The sequence below is a fragment of the Phyllostomus discolor genome, chromosome 1, assembly GCF_004126475.2.
Source record: "Phyllostomus discolor isolate MPI-MPIP mPhyDis1 chromosome 1, mPhyDis1.pri.v3, whole genome shotgun sequence".
NCBI lineage: Eukaryota > Metazoa > Chordata > Mammalia > Chiroptera > Phyllostomidae > Phyllostomus > Phyllostomus discolor.
In genome coordinates this window covers 167964121-167979729 of record NC_040903.2, presented here as the reverse complement: position 1 = coordinate 167979729, position 15609 = coordinate 167964121, and the positions used below count along the sequence as shown (strand labels likewise).

At 43.1% G+C, this 15609-nt stretch overlaps 1 protein-coding gene across 3 annotated transcripts in view; it reads right to left on the bottom strand.

The window, feature by feature from the left end:
• CGNL1 (cingulin like 1) overlaps positions 1 to 15609 on the bottom strand; it is a 152910-nt gene that overhangs the window by 96388 nt on the left and 40913 nt on the right. For all 3 annotated transcript variants that reach the window (XM_028505605.2, XM_036033992.1, XM_036034001.1), the window contains one exon: positions 687 to 2291. In XM_028505605.2, the coding sequence (XP_028361406.1) occupies positions 687 to 2276 (1590 nt within the window). In that variant the 5' untranslated portion in view covers positions 2277 to 2291. Of the gene's footprint in view, positions 1 to 686; positions 2292 to 15609 lie in introns of those variants that run through there.

The following is a 15609-nucleotide window of genomic DNA, read 5'->3' as shown; positions in this document are numbered from 1 at the left end:
GGATCCTCCAACTGGCTCCACCACTTAGTGAGTAAGTAGCTTGGTATCCTTGGGCAAGTTACTTAACTTTTCCTCACCCCAATTTTCTCACTTGTAAATTGAGGTTAATAGGACCTACCTTCGCAGGGTTGGTGCCATCCTATAATACACAACAAACAGTGCCCGACACTTATAACCTTATTATCATTTTTATCATTATCATTAATTTTTTATTGTGTCTACCAAGATGCTAAATATACCACTTAAATAAATTCCATCACTTTAGAGTTAACTTTAAATTAGGGTTAACCTAATTTCTCAGGCCAGGAATTAACCCAGCCACTCAAGTTCCTCATGAGGAAAATTCATACACAAACCTAAGCCCTGACCTCTGCAGAGAAACAAACTCCATGTACTTCGTGATTTCACACCTATACAAACAGAAAAGTCGAACTTCTCTATAGTGTTTGACAAGCTCCTTTACAGACAAGCCCCCAGTGGAAATCTAGTTGTACTTGAATTATCTTAGAAAACCATACAATTGGCAGCAGAACATATCTGTAGGAAACACTCTGGTAAAAAATCGGATGTGCAACCACATATTCCAGATGGAGGATATGTGTTTCTATAGCTTCCTGCAGCACGAGGCTGCAGCATTTAGAAGAGGGGGAGGGGAGGGGAGGTTGGGGGCCTCACAGGAGCATTACCTGAGTATTTGAGGTGGGAGTAAATGTCTTCACAGAAATCTTCTTGGCACCAGAGTCAGGTGAAGTTGCTAGCCCCCGATTCTGTAACATCAGCGTGGCAGTGGCCGTTTTGATTTCCTCCTCCTTCTTATTCTCTGCTGGGAGGGAGGATGCATGTGCGACGGTCATACTTTCCTGACCACCTTTGCTTTCTAGAACTTTCCCCTCTTTGCTCTGCTGGGGAGGTCTGGGGTGGGCTCCCTGAAGCTTGGTGGAGGCACGGCCCATGCTCTGTTTCTCACGGTGCTCCTGGGCCGGCGGCCGCTGCCACACCTGTGAGGGGCGCAGGAGGTGTTCGCTGGACTTGCCCAAGTTCCTGCTAAATTCATTTAGGTACTCCGAGTTCCCTTGGAGACCAAAAGGAAAGGCACTATCCACGCTTCTGGACCTCTTTCTGTCATCTGGATGGATTCTGTTTCGTCTCCCAGACCTTCCCCTTCTCTGCAGGCCAGGTTTTTGGTCAAATTTTTCAATTAATTGATCCACACCTGGAATTGATCCCGTATCAATATCTCGCCCAGTCCCGGGCAAGAAGGGGATATACCTTCTGTTTTCGTGACGATTCACATTGTCAGCATGGATGGCACATTCTTGATCATCAAGCAAAAATCTGTACAAGGAGTTGGCCGATGTGGGCGTTGTCGACGACGAGGAGGATCTCCGAGACCGAGACCGAGCGCCATCCAGGATGGCACCGGCTGAATCTTGTCGCCGGAAGGGAAGCACATCTGGCCTGGTTTTCTTGTTTTCGGAGTGGGCGTGTGGGCCATGGGCAGGTAGGGGCCTCCCACTAGCGGAAAGGGCCTCCTCTGCCAGCCCCTCCTTGGTGCAGCTCTGCACATTCACGCACACCGAGGTCTGCTTCTTGGGGTCATCTATGACCACCGAGCTGCATAAACGAATGGCTGTCACGTTGGACTTGGCCGGGTCTCCCAAAGGAGGGCTGGTAGGCTGGGAACTACTATGTTTGGGAAAGCAAGTCCAACTCTTCTTATTGTTGATACCTTCTTCTGTTAAGGATTTTGGCCAATTACTCTCAGGCGGTTGGTGATTTTGTACATTCAACTCATTCTTCTCGGGGTCATAGGGTTGCAAAAGCTCTGGGTGCCTCTGAAAGTTCAGTACGTGGGATGGCTTCATGGGCCCCTCTTTGCACTCTACAACCCCATTCTTGCCCTCAAAGAGAGAGGGCTGTTTCAGGGCCCTTACTGAGCTGGGTTGGGCATACGGGTTTTCTGGAAACTGCAACTCTTCTGCATTCTGCTCCTCTAGCCCAGCCCCATTGCTGGGATGCACAGGCAGGTTATTAATCACTGGAGATGGAAATGAGGGCCCATTTTCAGAAAAAGATGTACCTGGCACACAGCGCTCTGTATTATTCAGGACTATGTAGGGGTGGCCATCGATTCCCTGTACCCGAATACTGACACCATAGGAGCCGGCCTTAGAGGGCTGGGAATTCCTGGATTTTTTGGTTTCATCACTTGCAAGTCTCAGATGGACACCGTATTCCTGCTGCACGTGCTGATATTCACCAAAATACAGCTCCATGCTTCACCGTTCCCACTACCAGGGAGAGATGGGACAAAAGAGGACATTAAGTTAGAATCACATCTGTTTGAATGAAGATTACGTGTGGAAATGCCAAAGTTCAAAGAAAACAAAACACTTTAAGCAGCAAGGAAACTTCAGAACCAAATGCTTGTCCAAGCAGGCCTTTCTGGATGCTCCTGGGCTCAGAGACCATGGTGTTTATCAACACCGGGCCTGAACCCTGGCCCGAGGGTAGATGACTGGTATAATGATCTGAAGCCTTTGGCATAACCTCATGATTCTGTTTCTAGCTGATGGGCTGTTCTGTTTGCTTCATTTTTATCCTTAACTGTTTTCCACATACTTTATGCTATTTATGTTTAACCAATAGGGAAATTCCAGTTACCAGCATTTGAGAAAGAGTAGTTTTCCATGAAGTCAATTAAGAGCTATGGTGTTTTGATGCTCACCACTTTTCTTTCTTCCTAAACCATTAGTTTTTCTGTCAAAACAACCCTCATAATCTTTTTTATGCATCATACTGCTTTGCAATCTTCATCACTATTTGTTTGGATATACTGTTCAAAATATTTTTACTTAAAGGAAGCAGTTGTTTGTGAGACCGACAGTGAGTGATAATGATTAAAAACAATTTTCAATCACATTTTCTTACTAAAAAAGATCAAATAACACATTGATCTTAAATATGTTATGTAAAACTGAAGGCTCAAAGCTCTTTATTTTGTGATGGGTCCTAACGCCAAGAATCACTACCTTTACCCTTTTGGTGTGTGGCCAGGCTTGTCAGGACCGCACACAGATCATCAGCCCATGCCACACTTGGCAGTTCTCTCACCAGAAATTCACTTCCATCGCACCAGAAAGCTCAAACAGCAGTAAGAGCAGTAAGAACTAGTCACAGGTCACAGCTGTCTCATTTCTTTCACTGCTAACAGACGTTTTGAGTTTCTTTCTATACTGAAATCAATCTGATAGCATATTTTCCAAGAAAACCATCTATTTGATCCACATTTTCAAATTGATTTACATAGTTTTGCAAAGTGTAAATCACTTCATCTCTGTGTCTATTTCTCATGACCTAGTTCTGTTTATGTTTTCTTCACCAACTTCTTGATTTCACAGGTAAAATATATGTCTATGTTTTTTAAATTGTTGTTCCCCCTAAAGAACTAGCTCTTAGATTTATCCTTTCTTTTCTTCTTCCTCCTCTTCTTCTCCTTCTTCTCCTTCTTCTTCTTCTTCTTCTTTTTTAGATTTTGTTTTATTTATTTAGAGAGAGGGGAAAGTAGGGAGAAAGAAAGAGTGAGAAACATCAAAATGGGAGAAAAACACTGATCGGTTGCCTCTCCCACACACCCCAACCTGGGACCAGGCCCGCAACCCAGGCCCGTGCCCTGACTGGGAACTGAATTGGCAATGCTTTACTTCACAGGACAACACCCAACCAACCAAGCCACGCTGGCCAGGTCAGATTTATCCTTTCTTTCTTTTTTTTTTTTTTCATTTTCTAATTTACTGAGTTCTAGTTTGAGCATTATTTTTTTTAAATATTTTATTTATTTTTAGATATGGTAAGGGAGGGAGAAAGAGAGAGAGAGAAACAACAATGTGTGGTTGCCTCTCATGTGGCCCCCACTGGGGAGCTAGCCCACAACCTAGGCATGTGCCCTGACTAGGAATCGAACCTGCCATGCTTTGGTTCGTAGCCCGCACTCAATCCACTGAGCTACATCAGCCAGGGCCTAGTTTAAGCATTATTATTTCCTTCTGCTTTCCTTTATTTTGTTGTTTTTGTTTCCAATTTCTTTATTTGCATGCTTCATTTGTTTATTTTCATTTTTAATTATATTCCACAAATTGCGATATGTGACTGTGTTGGTTAGGAATTTTGTTGGTTCCTATTAACAAAGAGACCCAAAATAGCAACTTAAGAGTTAGGATTTTTGCCCTAGTTAGTGTGGCTCAGGTGATTGGAGTGTCATCCCATAAGCCAAAAGGTTGCAGGTTCAATCCCCAATCAGGGCACATACCTAGACTGCAATTCAGTTCCTCTTTGGGGTGTGTATGGTAGGCAACCAATCAATGTCTCTCTCTCCCTCTCCCTCTCTCCTTTTTTCTCTCTCTCAAAAGCAATGAAAAAATGTCCTTGAGTAAGGATAAAAAATATGGGAGAAGTGTTTTTCCCCCCAGAGGTAGGAAGTCCAGACTGGAATGAATGGATTCCAGGCTATTTTTGAGGAACGCCTCTTTTTATCTTTCCACTCACCTACTTTCAGTGCCTGTTAGATACCTTATGATTATAAGATAGCTGATCCAGAATCGCATATGCCAAAGACTTATTAGACAGCTGAGTCAACCTCTTTTAAGGAGCTTTCCTGGAAGCCCTGCCCACTGATCATCCTTTGCATCTTATTGGTGAGAACTTAATCATATGGCCACTGCCCAGCCCCACTGACTGAAAGGAGGGCTGTGAAATAGCGTTTTTAGCTGGTCGGTGCCATGCTCAACAAAATCACTGTTCTGTTAGTAAAAAGAGAGAAGAGAACGAACATTGGGAAGGCAGCTTTCCACCACAGTAATGTTTCTACTACTACTTTCTAGATGGATTGTGGTTTTGATTTCTTCTTTGACACAAGAGTTGTTTCTGAGAAAGTTTTCCATATCCAACATGTTTGTTATTGTGTTGTTTTAGTTTGGAGGGTCTCTATTTCTACATGTTGTACATTTCTACTTGCATTATAGTCAGAAAAAGAAGTCTATTACTTCTCCTTTTTTAAATATATTAAAGTTCCCTTTGTGGGCAAACACATGGGTTATTTTTGTCAATGTCCAATGAGTGCTGGGTGTAGTCCCTTTTTTAAGGCATGACATTCAAAATGCATCCATTAGAACAACCTTCCAATTACTTGATTCAGCTATGGCGCACTCTTACTAATTTTGTCTCCCTGACAACCCAAGGAGACATTTGTCTCTACTACTGACATGGTGCTGTCAGTTTTGCTTGGTGACTAGCCTTTTAGATGTAAAACACGTTAGACATCATCACCTATTTTACAGATAGCCTTGGAGAGGTACATTCATCTGCAAAATTCATCATTATTTCACAGACCAGTCATTTCATTGTCCATTTCCATTTTCATCAGTTATACTAACATTTTTAATCAAAGTAAAACAAAATATAATGTCAACCTGTACTCTCCACCTTCCCTCCCTTCATCCCAATCACATTTCATAGAGGCAACCGATTTCAAATAATAGCTGTTTCTTCTAGTATTTACCTCCATGTTGCTAAGTAATATGCTTATTTCTTAATTTACCAGTTTTACATATGGTAAATGACACAGTATATATGTGAATTTCTCATTCTGTTAGCTTCCCAATAATAAAATCAAGGGCCAATTGTTTTATATTATCATGACTACATATTGTTCACCAAAGAGCCAAACTGTAGACTCTGGTCATCTATTGTTTCTTATAAAACTTTAACTTTTCTAGGGTTAATAATTGATTGCTATTTTGACTTGTGTTGTTTTCTATGTAACTATCCTTAAATCCTTTTATCTGCTGCATCACCACTGTTACTTACTGGTGTTAATTTCCAGATGATCAAAGCAGCAGATAATTTAGTAATCTTGTCCCCTGGTGACCCTTCTGCAACCCTCTACCATCCCGCCCTAGTCCGCTTGTTCCCCTCCTCTTCTTCCGAATTGTTTCCCAGTTTTGTGTCTCCCTTTTTCTGACTTTACCCTACTGGTCTGATGGAGCATACTTCCACCTGATATTTAAGAAAAGTTCCAAGGGAGTACATTTTTGAGTCCTTGTAGTCTGAAAAAAAAAGTCTCTACTCTATGTTTATTTTTGATTGATAACCTAGCTGAGTTTAGAATCTAGGTTAGAAATAATTTTCCCTGAGATCTTTAAAAGTATTAGTGCATTATCTTTTAGCTTCCAGGAATGCTGTAAAAAACTCCAGTGCCATTTTAATAGCCTTTTCTCTGTGTGTGCCCTGATTACTTTTCTCTGAAAGCTTCAGGACATTTTATTTGCCCCTGATGTTCTGAAATTTCACAATGATGTACCTGAGTGTGGGTTTTATAAAATTAAACAATTTTATGACACATGGGCACTTAATATATTCCTTCAATCTGAAAACTCATGTCTTGAGTTCTATGAAATGTTCTTATATCATTTCTATGATAATGTTCAGAGAACCATTTTATTTTGTTTTTGTTTTTTGCATCTACTATATTAGTAATGTTAAATCTCTTAGACTGAATTTCAATTTTTGGCCTTCCTTTCTCATCTACTTCTCAACTCCATTTTTTATTTTTTTGTTCTACTTTTGGAGAAATATATCCTCGACTGTTTTTTTAAGTCAAGTATTTAATTTGTTATTTCCACTATCTCCTTCTTGTTCTCTATCCTCTTTCATAAGTGTTAGTCTCATTTTAGAAATGAAATAGCTTCTTACTTTCTGCAAATATTACCGTAACTTCTTCCAAAAAATACATTTTCTCTGCTACTTGCACCATCTCTATTTTCTGCAAGGTTCTCTTTTCTGTTTTGTTTTGGTCCATGCCCCTCATGGTGAGGCTTCCCTAATATGACTCAGTTCCTTAGCTGCCTAATCCATTTAAGAGCAAAGTACCAAAAGCAGATTGGAGCCTCTATATGTGTGGAAGTGTTATTCACCAGTGAGCTTCAAGTAATGTAGGAAAAAAGGTGCCAAGCGTTCTTTCCACTGAGGGACCCATATATTTCAGTATCTGAGGGCATTTTTTTCTAGAGCTGTTCTACTTGTTAAGAAAAGAAGCTTCCAATCCCTTGTGGGGGCTACACAGGCCTGGCTGCTGGCATAATGGAACAGGGCAGGGGACAAGTATGGAGGTCCCAGCTCTCATTCAGCCCCCTGTCTTCAGTCACCCACAACCCCTCCCAACATTATTCCAGTTCAGTTTTTCCAGATAATAGGCCTCCGGTCTGCTCTGGGGTGGGGAGGTGGGTACCCAGATATCCAGGGTGCAGAGGAAGCCCTGTTCTAGTTCTCATGGCCCTAACTCACTACTAGCTGCTGGCCCCTCGCCCTGCCTTCCACAGTCACTGGGGCCTCCCATCTGAGCCTATCAGCAGCTCTGCAGGCAAATCACCTCATTTCCTGCCAGCACGTTTAGGTTGAGGTATCTATCACTCCGCTAATTCAATTATCACTCCTCCATTTGCTTTGGAGCTCTCCTCTGCTAAGTCTCCACTGCCATTCTTTGTCTTTGTAGGTTTAATTTTTACTCCTTTACTATCTTTTGAGTACAATTTTGAAAAGGAGAGCTCTATCACCTAGCTTGTCGAGGCTAATAATATTTGTGAAACGCTTCAATACGAGGATGAGAACAGCTAACGTGCCTTAGACTGATGAAGCAATGCTTCAGGCCCAAACCAGGGGGACTGGGTATGTCCCCGATCCCTTGTTTCCAAGCTACATAGGCATGTTTTATTCTGCAGAAGTGTTTGTATTCATTCAAGTTTATTTTTAAAACTTTTTTAACAGAAGAGCTTCTGTACAAACAAGTTTATCCACTGTGATTTTTTAAAAATGATATTTACTAAATGAGGTCATTTTGCTCACCAATAATCTCTTCTTCTGCTGGCTCTGACTTTTCTATGAAAATATTTCTTCTAATATTTATTAATAAAATCCTTTTCTAGGGTTCTATAGTCCTTTTCATGAGTTGCTGCTACTACAGTCAACACTAATTACATTTCAATCTTTGAATAAGACCCGTTTGGTTTATTGCAATCTTAGCTCCCTGTTAGCAAATTAATCCGCATATTTGAATTTCATGAAATGTCCACAATTTACATTTCCTTGACAACAAGCCTCCATCCAACATTTTCACAGCGTGACATTTCTCAGCTGGGCACTGGAAATGTGGATTTCCTTCCCAATCACAGTGTAAACACTGAGTTAATGAATGAATTTAAGGACAGATGTTCTCCATTTTCAGACACGGGGTCACCTCACGATTTTACGTGCTCCACAGACACACTTGCTCAGCCAGGGACTGAGCCCAACTGAGGGCTTACATAACTTGGCAGTGCATGCTGACCAATTGCCAGGATGTTAACACTGTGGCACTTGGCAAATAAAAGGGGTCTCTTGGAGTGGAAATAATGCTTTTGGAAAAGACCACTAAATGATGATAATTGCTTTAGTTAGTGAGATCAATGAGTGTGTTTGTGGGTTAGAACAAAGAGCTTAGCACTTGGAAGAACTATGGACATACGCCAGATAGAGAGAGTTCCTCTCTCTGGGCCATCACATGTGATCAGCTGAGCATGGAGATTAGTCACAATGCTGGGCTACATATCCACTTTAATTCCCAGTGGCATCTCCAAGACCTGGAAGCATATTCACCAGCAATTCCAAAGGCCCCTGTGGCTAGTAGGAAATGCCCCCAGGCAATTGGAACCTTCCTCCCTGGCTTGTTTGCTCTCCCTCCTGAAAACAGCAGTCCCCACCTCCCAGGCCAGGCTGGCTCAAACACCAGCGTGGCACCTGGCACAGGGGAGGGACTCCATTCATGTTGGCTTGGAATGAATAGTTCTAGTTTATCACAAACCTCATTTAAAAGAGCATCTAGCCCTGGCTGGTGTAGCTCAGTGGATTAAGTATCAGCCTGTGAACCCAAAGGTTGCGGTTTGACTCCCAGTGAGGGCACATGCCTGGGTTGCAGACCAGGTCCCCGGTTGGGGGCATGCAAGAGCCAACCAATTGATGTTTCTCTTGTACATTGATGTTTTTCTCCCTCCCTGCCCCTCTCTCTCTGAAAATAAATAAATAAAATCATTTTTAAATAAATAAATCAAAGAGCGTCTGAAGCAGAAATGGGGAGCTAATGAACCTCCATGCAGTCTTGAGCTTAATTGCAGGAAATAAGAAAGGAGCCACAATACAAAAAGTCACTGCAGGTGGCATGATACACACAAGATAACACCTCTAAGGAGTGAATGAGACATTCACTCCTAAAGAACTTGCTTATAAGACTTGCAGAAAGACCTGAAGTTTGTGTGGGAATACCCACATTAGAACCTCAGCTACCCAAATATTCAGTGATGGGAGGAAACTAAAATTTGGGTGGGTGGGCACACAATGCAATATACAGGTAACGTATTATAGAATTGTGTACTTGAACTTATCCAGTCTTATTAACCAATGGCACCCCAATAAATTTAATTTAAAGAAGAGTGTCAGCTAAATAAAAGTGAAAAATCAGAGTGCAGGAACCCAAGGTTAGCAAAATGCATACTAGTTTTTTAATGTATTTCCAAACATGACAGAAAGAGGCAACTCATCTAAATGAAGCCATATTTCCTTCCTTTCTTTTCTTTTCTTTTTACTTTTCCTCCCTTCCTTCCTCCCTTCCTTCCTTCCTTCCTCTTTCTTCCTAACTACCTATCTCCCTCCCTACCTATCATTTCTATAGTTCAAACATAGGAAAGTGACCAAACCTTTAATATTTCAAAGGAAATGTCTTCACACACAGTCAAGCCTCCAGAACTCCATGGAAAAACAATTTTGAAAATCAACTTTGAGGTCTGAAAACAACAGCCAAGTTGCTGTCTACTTTGCACAGTTCTATATGGTTTGAATCTCTTTACATGAATATGACAACTAAAACTTTTCTATTTTTGGAAAAAAATAAAATATTAATATTGAGTTCTACAGCTTCCCCCCAACCCAACTCATAAAAAAAAAGGGTGGCAAAGAGAAAAGAAAAGCCTGTGGGAAATCTCCTTGTACACTAGGGTTAGAAACCATGGGGAACCCGCTAGGGGCGTGAAGATCGGGATTACCAGGCTAACCTGGCCACACTCAGATCAGAGCACAGGTGCCAAGCCGGCTTTCCTGGGATCCCCACCTCGCCCCTCGAAGAGCATCCCCTCCCGTCCCCATCAGCGGTTTCCCGCCACATCAGTGTCTGTTCCACTTTTGCTGGTTTTAAGCCCACTCCTCTTCCCTTATCTGGTTAGAATGTGTATCACCACTTAATTTAAGGTGTTATTCTATTCCCAGCTTTAACTTTAAAATCCAGTCACTGACATTTTATATTCTACATGGTATCTGAAAAAATACAGAATTCATGTCCATACAATGTTTAGGAAATGTCATTCATCCTTTTTCACCTCTTGACCATGAGATGATTTCCGAAGGTTCTCCCACCAACGCAGAGCTGAGATACAGAAGTCTGCAATTCTGAAGACAAGTAATGGGGCACAACCGCCAGGTGCAGGGGCCACACACACATCTATCATTTAACTCTGGTCCAGTCGGGCCAGTTCTTTAACTGTGTTTTCCTGTCTCAAAAGTCAGGTTATGAATGATGACCTCAAACAGTACTTAGGAAAATCAGATCATATATTGTCTGTTAAGCACAAAGCAGGAAATAATGAAAAACTCAATGTGACATTTATGGCCACAAGAAAGCTGACTTTGATCATAAAATGTTTTCACACACTTCTGAGACAGAGGCAAAAAACCCCACTGGTTAACCAAACAGCATTAACCACCAGTGTCCTGAAATAGCTTGTTACTTAATCAAGAAACCAGAGGGCTAAGAGTCTAAAGTACAGTGCTGTGGGCAGAGTGGAAATTTAATAACAGTTGTTGATCAAATACATGAATGTCTTCATGTCGCCAGGAACCCAGAAAAATGTCTTAACCAGAGGGAACGGATTCATGAAATTTGTGCCACAGTTCCCTATATGGAGCCTAAGCCCAAAACATATCAATACAAGCTTATTTTATCACTGCATTTCCTCCCTAAGCCAAAATCTAGCATCAGAATCCTCCTCCATACTGCACCCTTGCAGTCACTGCCGATCAATCAGTGTAGACACAGAATAAAATCTGTTTGCCATCGTTGACATGCATCATAGTACTCACCCAAACCCACCCAAGCTGAAGCCAAAATGGCCAAGAAATAAATTACCTCCTAAAACCCAGCGGCGGTCACCTCAGTTTTCTCAGTCTTGCCATTCATTACATTACAGTCAACTCTGAACACTGAAACACTCTTCCAACTCAGGGTGTGCCATCTTCTCACAGTCACACTGTTGACAGTATACAATTCTCTCAGGCCACCAAGAGGAAGGGAACATTTTACAGGTTACTGGCAAGAGAGGTTTCTGTTGACCCCTGCTTTCAACTTTTCTCCCCCAGTACAAAGAAACAACTATCTCCCTTCAGCTGTGAAAACCCTGCTCTCTCCCAGGCTCAGCTAGTCCAGTGGTTTCTGCCTGGCATTCCAGGACACCATCGGCTCCATGCAGCACAGCACAGGTGCTCCAGGTTTGCCTCAACGACCACGTTTTAAGCTTTTTCAACTGATTCTCAGTCAGACAGGTACCTCATCCCCCCACGGTACAGCCTCCCTGCATGAGGGTTTCTGTGCGTTCCCCGTTAGAGGTGTGTGAACTCCCAGCTCGGCTTCCCCAAGGTCTCCTACGAGGCACACGGGCAGCACCAGGAGTCAGAGGCAGACCTTCTGTCCCCAAGACCTGAGTTCTTTCTTGAGCAGGGACCATGCCTTCACCTTGCTGCCTCCCACAGGAGCTGGTACAGCTATCCTGGCACTGGGAGGGCTGGGGACCAAAACACTTCACTGTGTCCCACTGCCCTGGTGGGCCGGCGAGGCAAACTCTGGTCTGTCAGGTCTCAGCCAAAGTGTCACTCCTCAGGGAAGCCTTCCTCTTTGCCGTGTCCTGATACCCACAGGTGTCCTCCACATAGCAGGTGCTGAATGAATAAATGAATGAATGAACTAACAACTATATACCAGGCACATAGCTCTCTGAATCCCCATCTAAAATCTGAACAATTTTTAAACAAAGTGACATCAGAGGAATGGCAACATGAGGGGTCTTTTTGGTCTCTCCCCTTGAAGTCTCAACAATTTGAACAGCTGTAACTCAACAAAGCATTCCCTACTCAGCACAAACAGGTCTGAGAGAGCCGTGCATTGAAATATGAGGGTTTTTTTTGAAAAAGGCAAGAGTTTTCATAACAAATAGTCTTTGCCCATCCTTCAGTAGAATGCCCACCAATGCCGGCTGGAATATGTGTCACTGTTTAACACACCAGAGCCTCATCACCAACGTCACTGTGGCTTTTCTCCCCACCTCCTGCCCCACGTTCACAAGATGTGTGCTCCCCAAGTAGAAAACAGGCCCCAGGTCACCACTCCTAGAGGAGTAAAGAGACACTGTGGAATTCCAGCAATGCCAGCTGCACATTCCCGGCACCTCCTCAAAGAGGATTTCTGCAAAGTGAACTCCAAAGCTAAAAACCCTCCTCTGGAATATGTTTTGTCTTCTGCAAAGCATCTCTCCTTGGTCACTGAAAGCACAATCAAGCCTGGGAAACCTGTGTCTTTGTCCTTATCAGGGAAAAGACTGAGGGAGTGAGCATCATAAGCAAACTCAGCCAAATCCAGAGCCTCCCTGGCAGGGTCCATGGCTGGTTTGCAGCCTTCCCACCCCCGACAGGCATCAACTCACAACCAACCAACTCCCACAAATGTCTCAGCTCTTTGTATGGCATCCAGAAAGACTTCGCTGTAAATGACAGGCACCTGGAACTCTCCCCAGAAACCTACTGAAATCATACAGTGCAACCGTCAAAAACAAGTAGAAGATAGCACTGTAGAGTCACCCAAAATATTAAAAACTAAAATCTAAATAAACAACCTAAAATAGAAACCCTGCACATTCCCACGTGTGCAAGTGCACGTGTGATGTTCAGGATAGTTGTTACCCCCAAAGTTCACTGACACCCGGGACTCTGTTTCCCAGTTCAATCTTCCCCCCAGAATTCTGCTGGGTGGACAGGAGGGGAAGGGGGACACAATCCCAGACCCCAAAGTCACATCACACATGCTACACCTGTTCTGGCCAGGTACTCAGGTAGCTGAAGAAAGGACCGTACTTTCAGATAATCCAAGCATTTCTGATTCCTGTAGGTCCCTCTCTCCTTTCCTAAAGCACTGCCACCCCAGCCCCACCTCCACAGCTGCCCCTGTCTTCTGCCCCAGTCCTCCTGGTTTCACACTTCCACATGGTTGGGCTCATGAGTATGAGAATCTAGTCATATTTGGAAGTTGCTATGGTTTGAATGCTTGAGTCCCACACCCCACAAATTCCTGTGTTGAAATCTGAGTCCCCAAAGATGCTGGTGGTAAGAGATGGAGACTTTGGGAGACGGTTAGGTCATGAGGGTGCAGCCCTCGTGAATAGGATTAGTGCTCTTATGATAGAGACCCCACAGAGATCCCTGTTCTCATCTACCTGGTGAAGTCAAGGTGAAAAGGCACTGCTATAAACCCCAAAGAGGGCCTCGGCAGAACGCCACATGCTGGTGCCTTGACCTTGAACTTTCAGCTTCCGGAACTGTGAGAAATAAACTTTTGTTGTTTATAAGCCACCCAGTCTGCGGTCTTTTGTTAGACCAGCCTAAAGGGACTAAGACAGGAGTGAACAGGATATAAACAAATACATATATATTCAAATGAAACGTGTGTAGGACAGCCATTCACATCTACTTTCAAAGCAAGAACTTGTCTCCCTCCTGGGTCCCATTTCCCCAGTGCAGAACCCAGTCCTCTCTGGTCGCTGGGAGCCCAGGGGCAGAAAGGCCTGAGGCCAACGTTAGACTGGAAGCTTCTGCCTGCCTGCCTTCCTCTCCCGCAGGCCCTGGCACCGATGGGTAAAGGCCGCCAACACCATTATCTTTATTTTTTATTTAAATATCTTTATTTTACACAGATATCTACAGTAAAAACTTCCACAATTCATGATGTTTTTCAATAATCAGAAATTAAGTCGGTAATCGGAAACAAAAGTTCCAGTTGTGTGAACAAACAAAAGTATTATTTAGTTCAGCCTCTTAGAGTTTGTCATATATTCTTTTATATTCAAATGAATACAGACATTTTAAAATTTTACTTTCTTAAAAGCATGCTAAACTTGAATAGCCCACTCAGAGCCATATTTTCTTTATTTTGTGAAAAAAAGCTTTACAGGAGCCCTTTGAGAAGACCCGGTCCTAGAAGTCCCTGTCCCAGCCACATCTCCAGTGCTGATTAACTGCTACTGCAGCTTTTCACAAGCTTGTATAATTTACAGATTCCTTTAAAGAAAAAAATTCTCAAAGACCTTTAGTGTTCACTTAATGTGCAAATATAAAGCTACTATAGTTTTTATGATACCATAAAGACAAAACAAATCTGCATATTACACACGAATACAATTACAAAAGACACACCAATCAAATGCACAACACGAATTCCTTATGCAGGATGTTAATTTTGCTGACAGAAATCACCACGTGTGGTGTGGACAGGAAGACCCCTGCCTACCACTCCCGGGCAGGCCCTCCTGATCTCATCGCACCCCATCACCTTGTGAAATCTTCTGCTATCCTTTTTATTCAAACAACTACAATACCTTCATTCATGTAGTCTGCCATAAAATGTTGGGTCTTCACAATTATGTGTCCAATCCAGGTCAGTTGTTTTCCAAGAGTTCATGGAAATTAAAATGCTGTACCATAACCTGAAACCCAAACCATCATTAACGTGGCATCGGCACTGAGCAGTAGTGAGCAGTGGCCATCCAGCACCTTCGGGGTATGCCCATGTTGTTTTCTTTAATCCCAAAAAGCTTGTACTGAGATCCTTCCACCATCCCAGGCACCCTTCTATGGCAGTTACCTGGACAGGCAGTCCTGTCCCCACAGAACTTGCATTCTAGCGGGGAGAGACAGAAAAACAACAAGTAATCCACAGAGTGACAACTGCTATAAAGAAAACGAGGCTGGATAAGGAGAGAACAAGGTGGTGCTGGTAATGACAATCTGATTTAGACACAGATTGGTCAAGGAAGGCCTCTCTGAGAAGGGAACATCTGATATGAAAGAGATGATGAGATCTTTGCAAGCTATGTCCCAGGTAGAAAGAACAGCAAGTTTGCAGCTTCTGAGAAAGGAATGTGCTAGACGAGTTGGAGAAGCGGCAAAAAAGCCAACTTTGCCAGAGCAAGTGGGAGATGAGGAGGGCAAGACAGGGGAGGACAGAGCAGTGGGCAGGAACCAAATCATGAGGTCTGTGGATCTCAGTAAGGACTCTGGATCTTATCCCAAGTGGGCTGGCAAGTCACCAATAAGTCACGATGTTATTTAAAGCCAGGGCCTGGATGAGCTCAGCGAGGAAGTAATGCAGATAGAGACGTTAAGGACAGAGCTCCAGGGCCTTGCTGCACAGTGTGCTCTGGGCACCAGCAG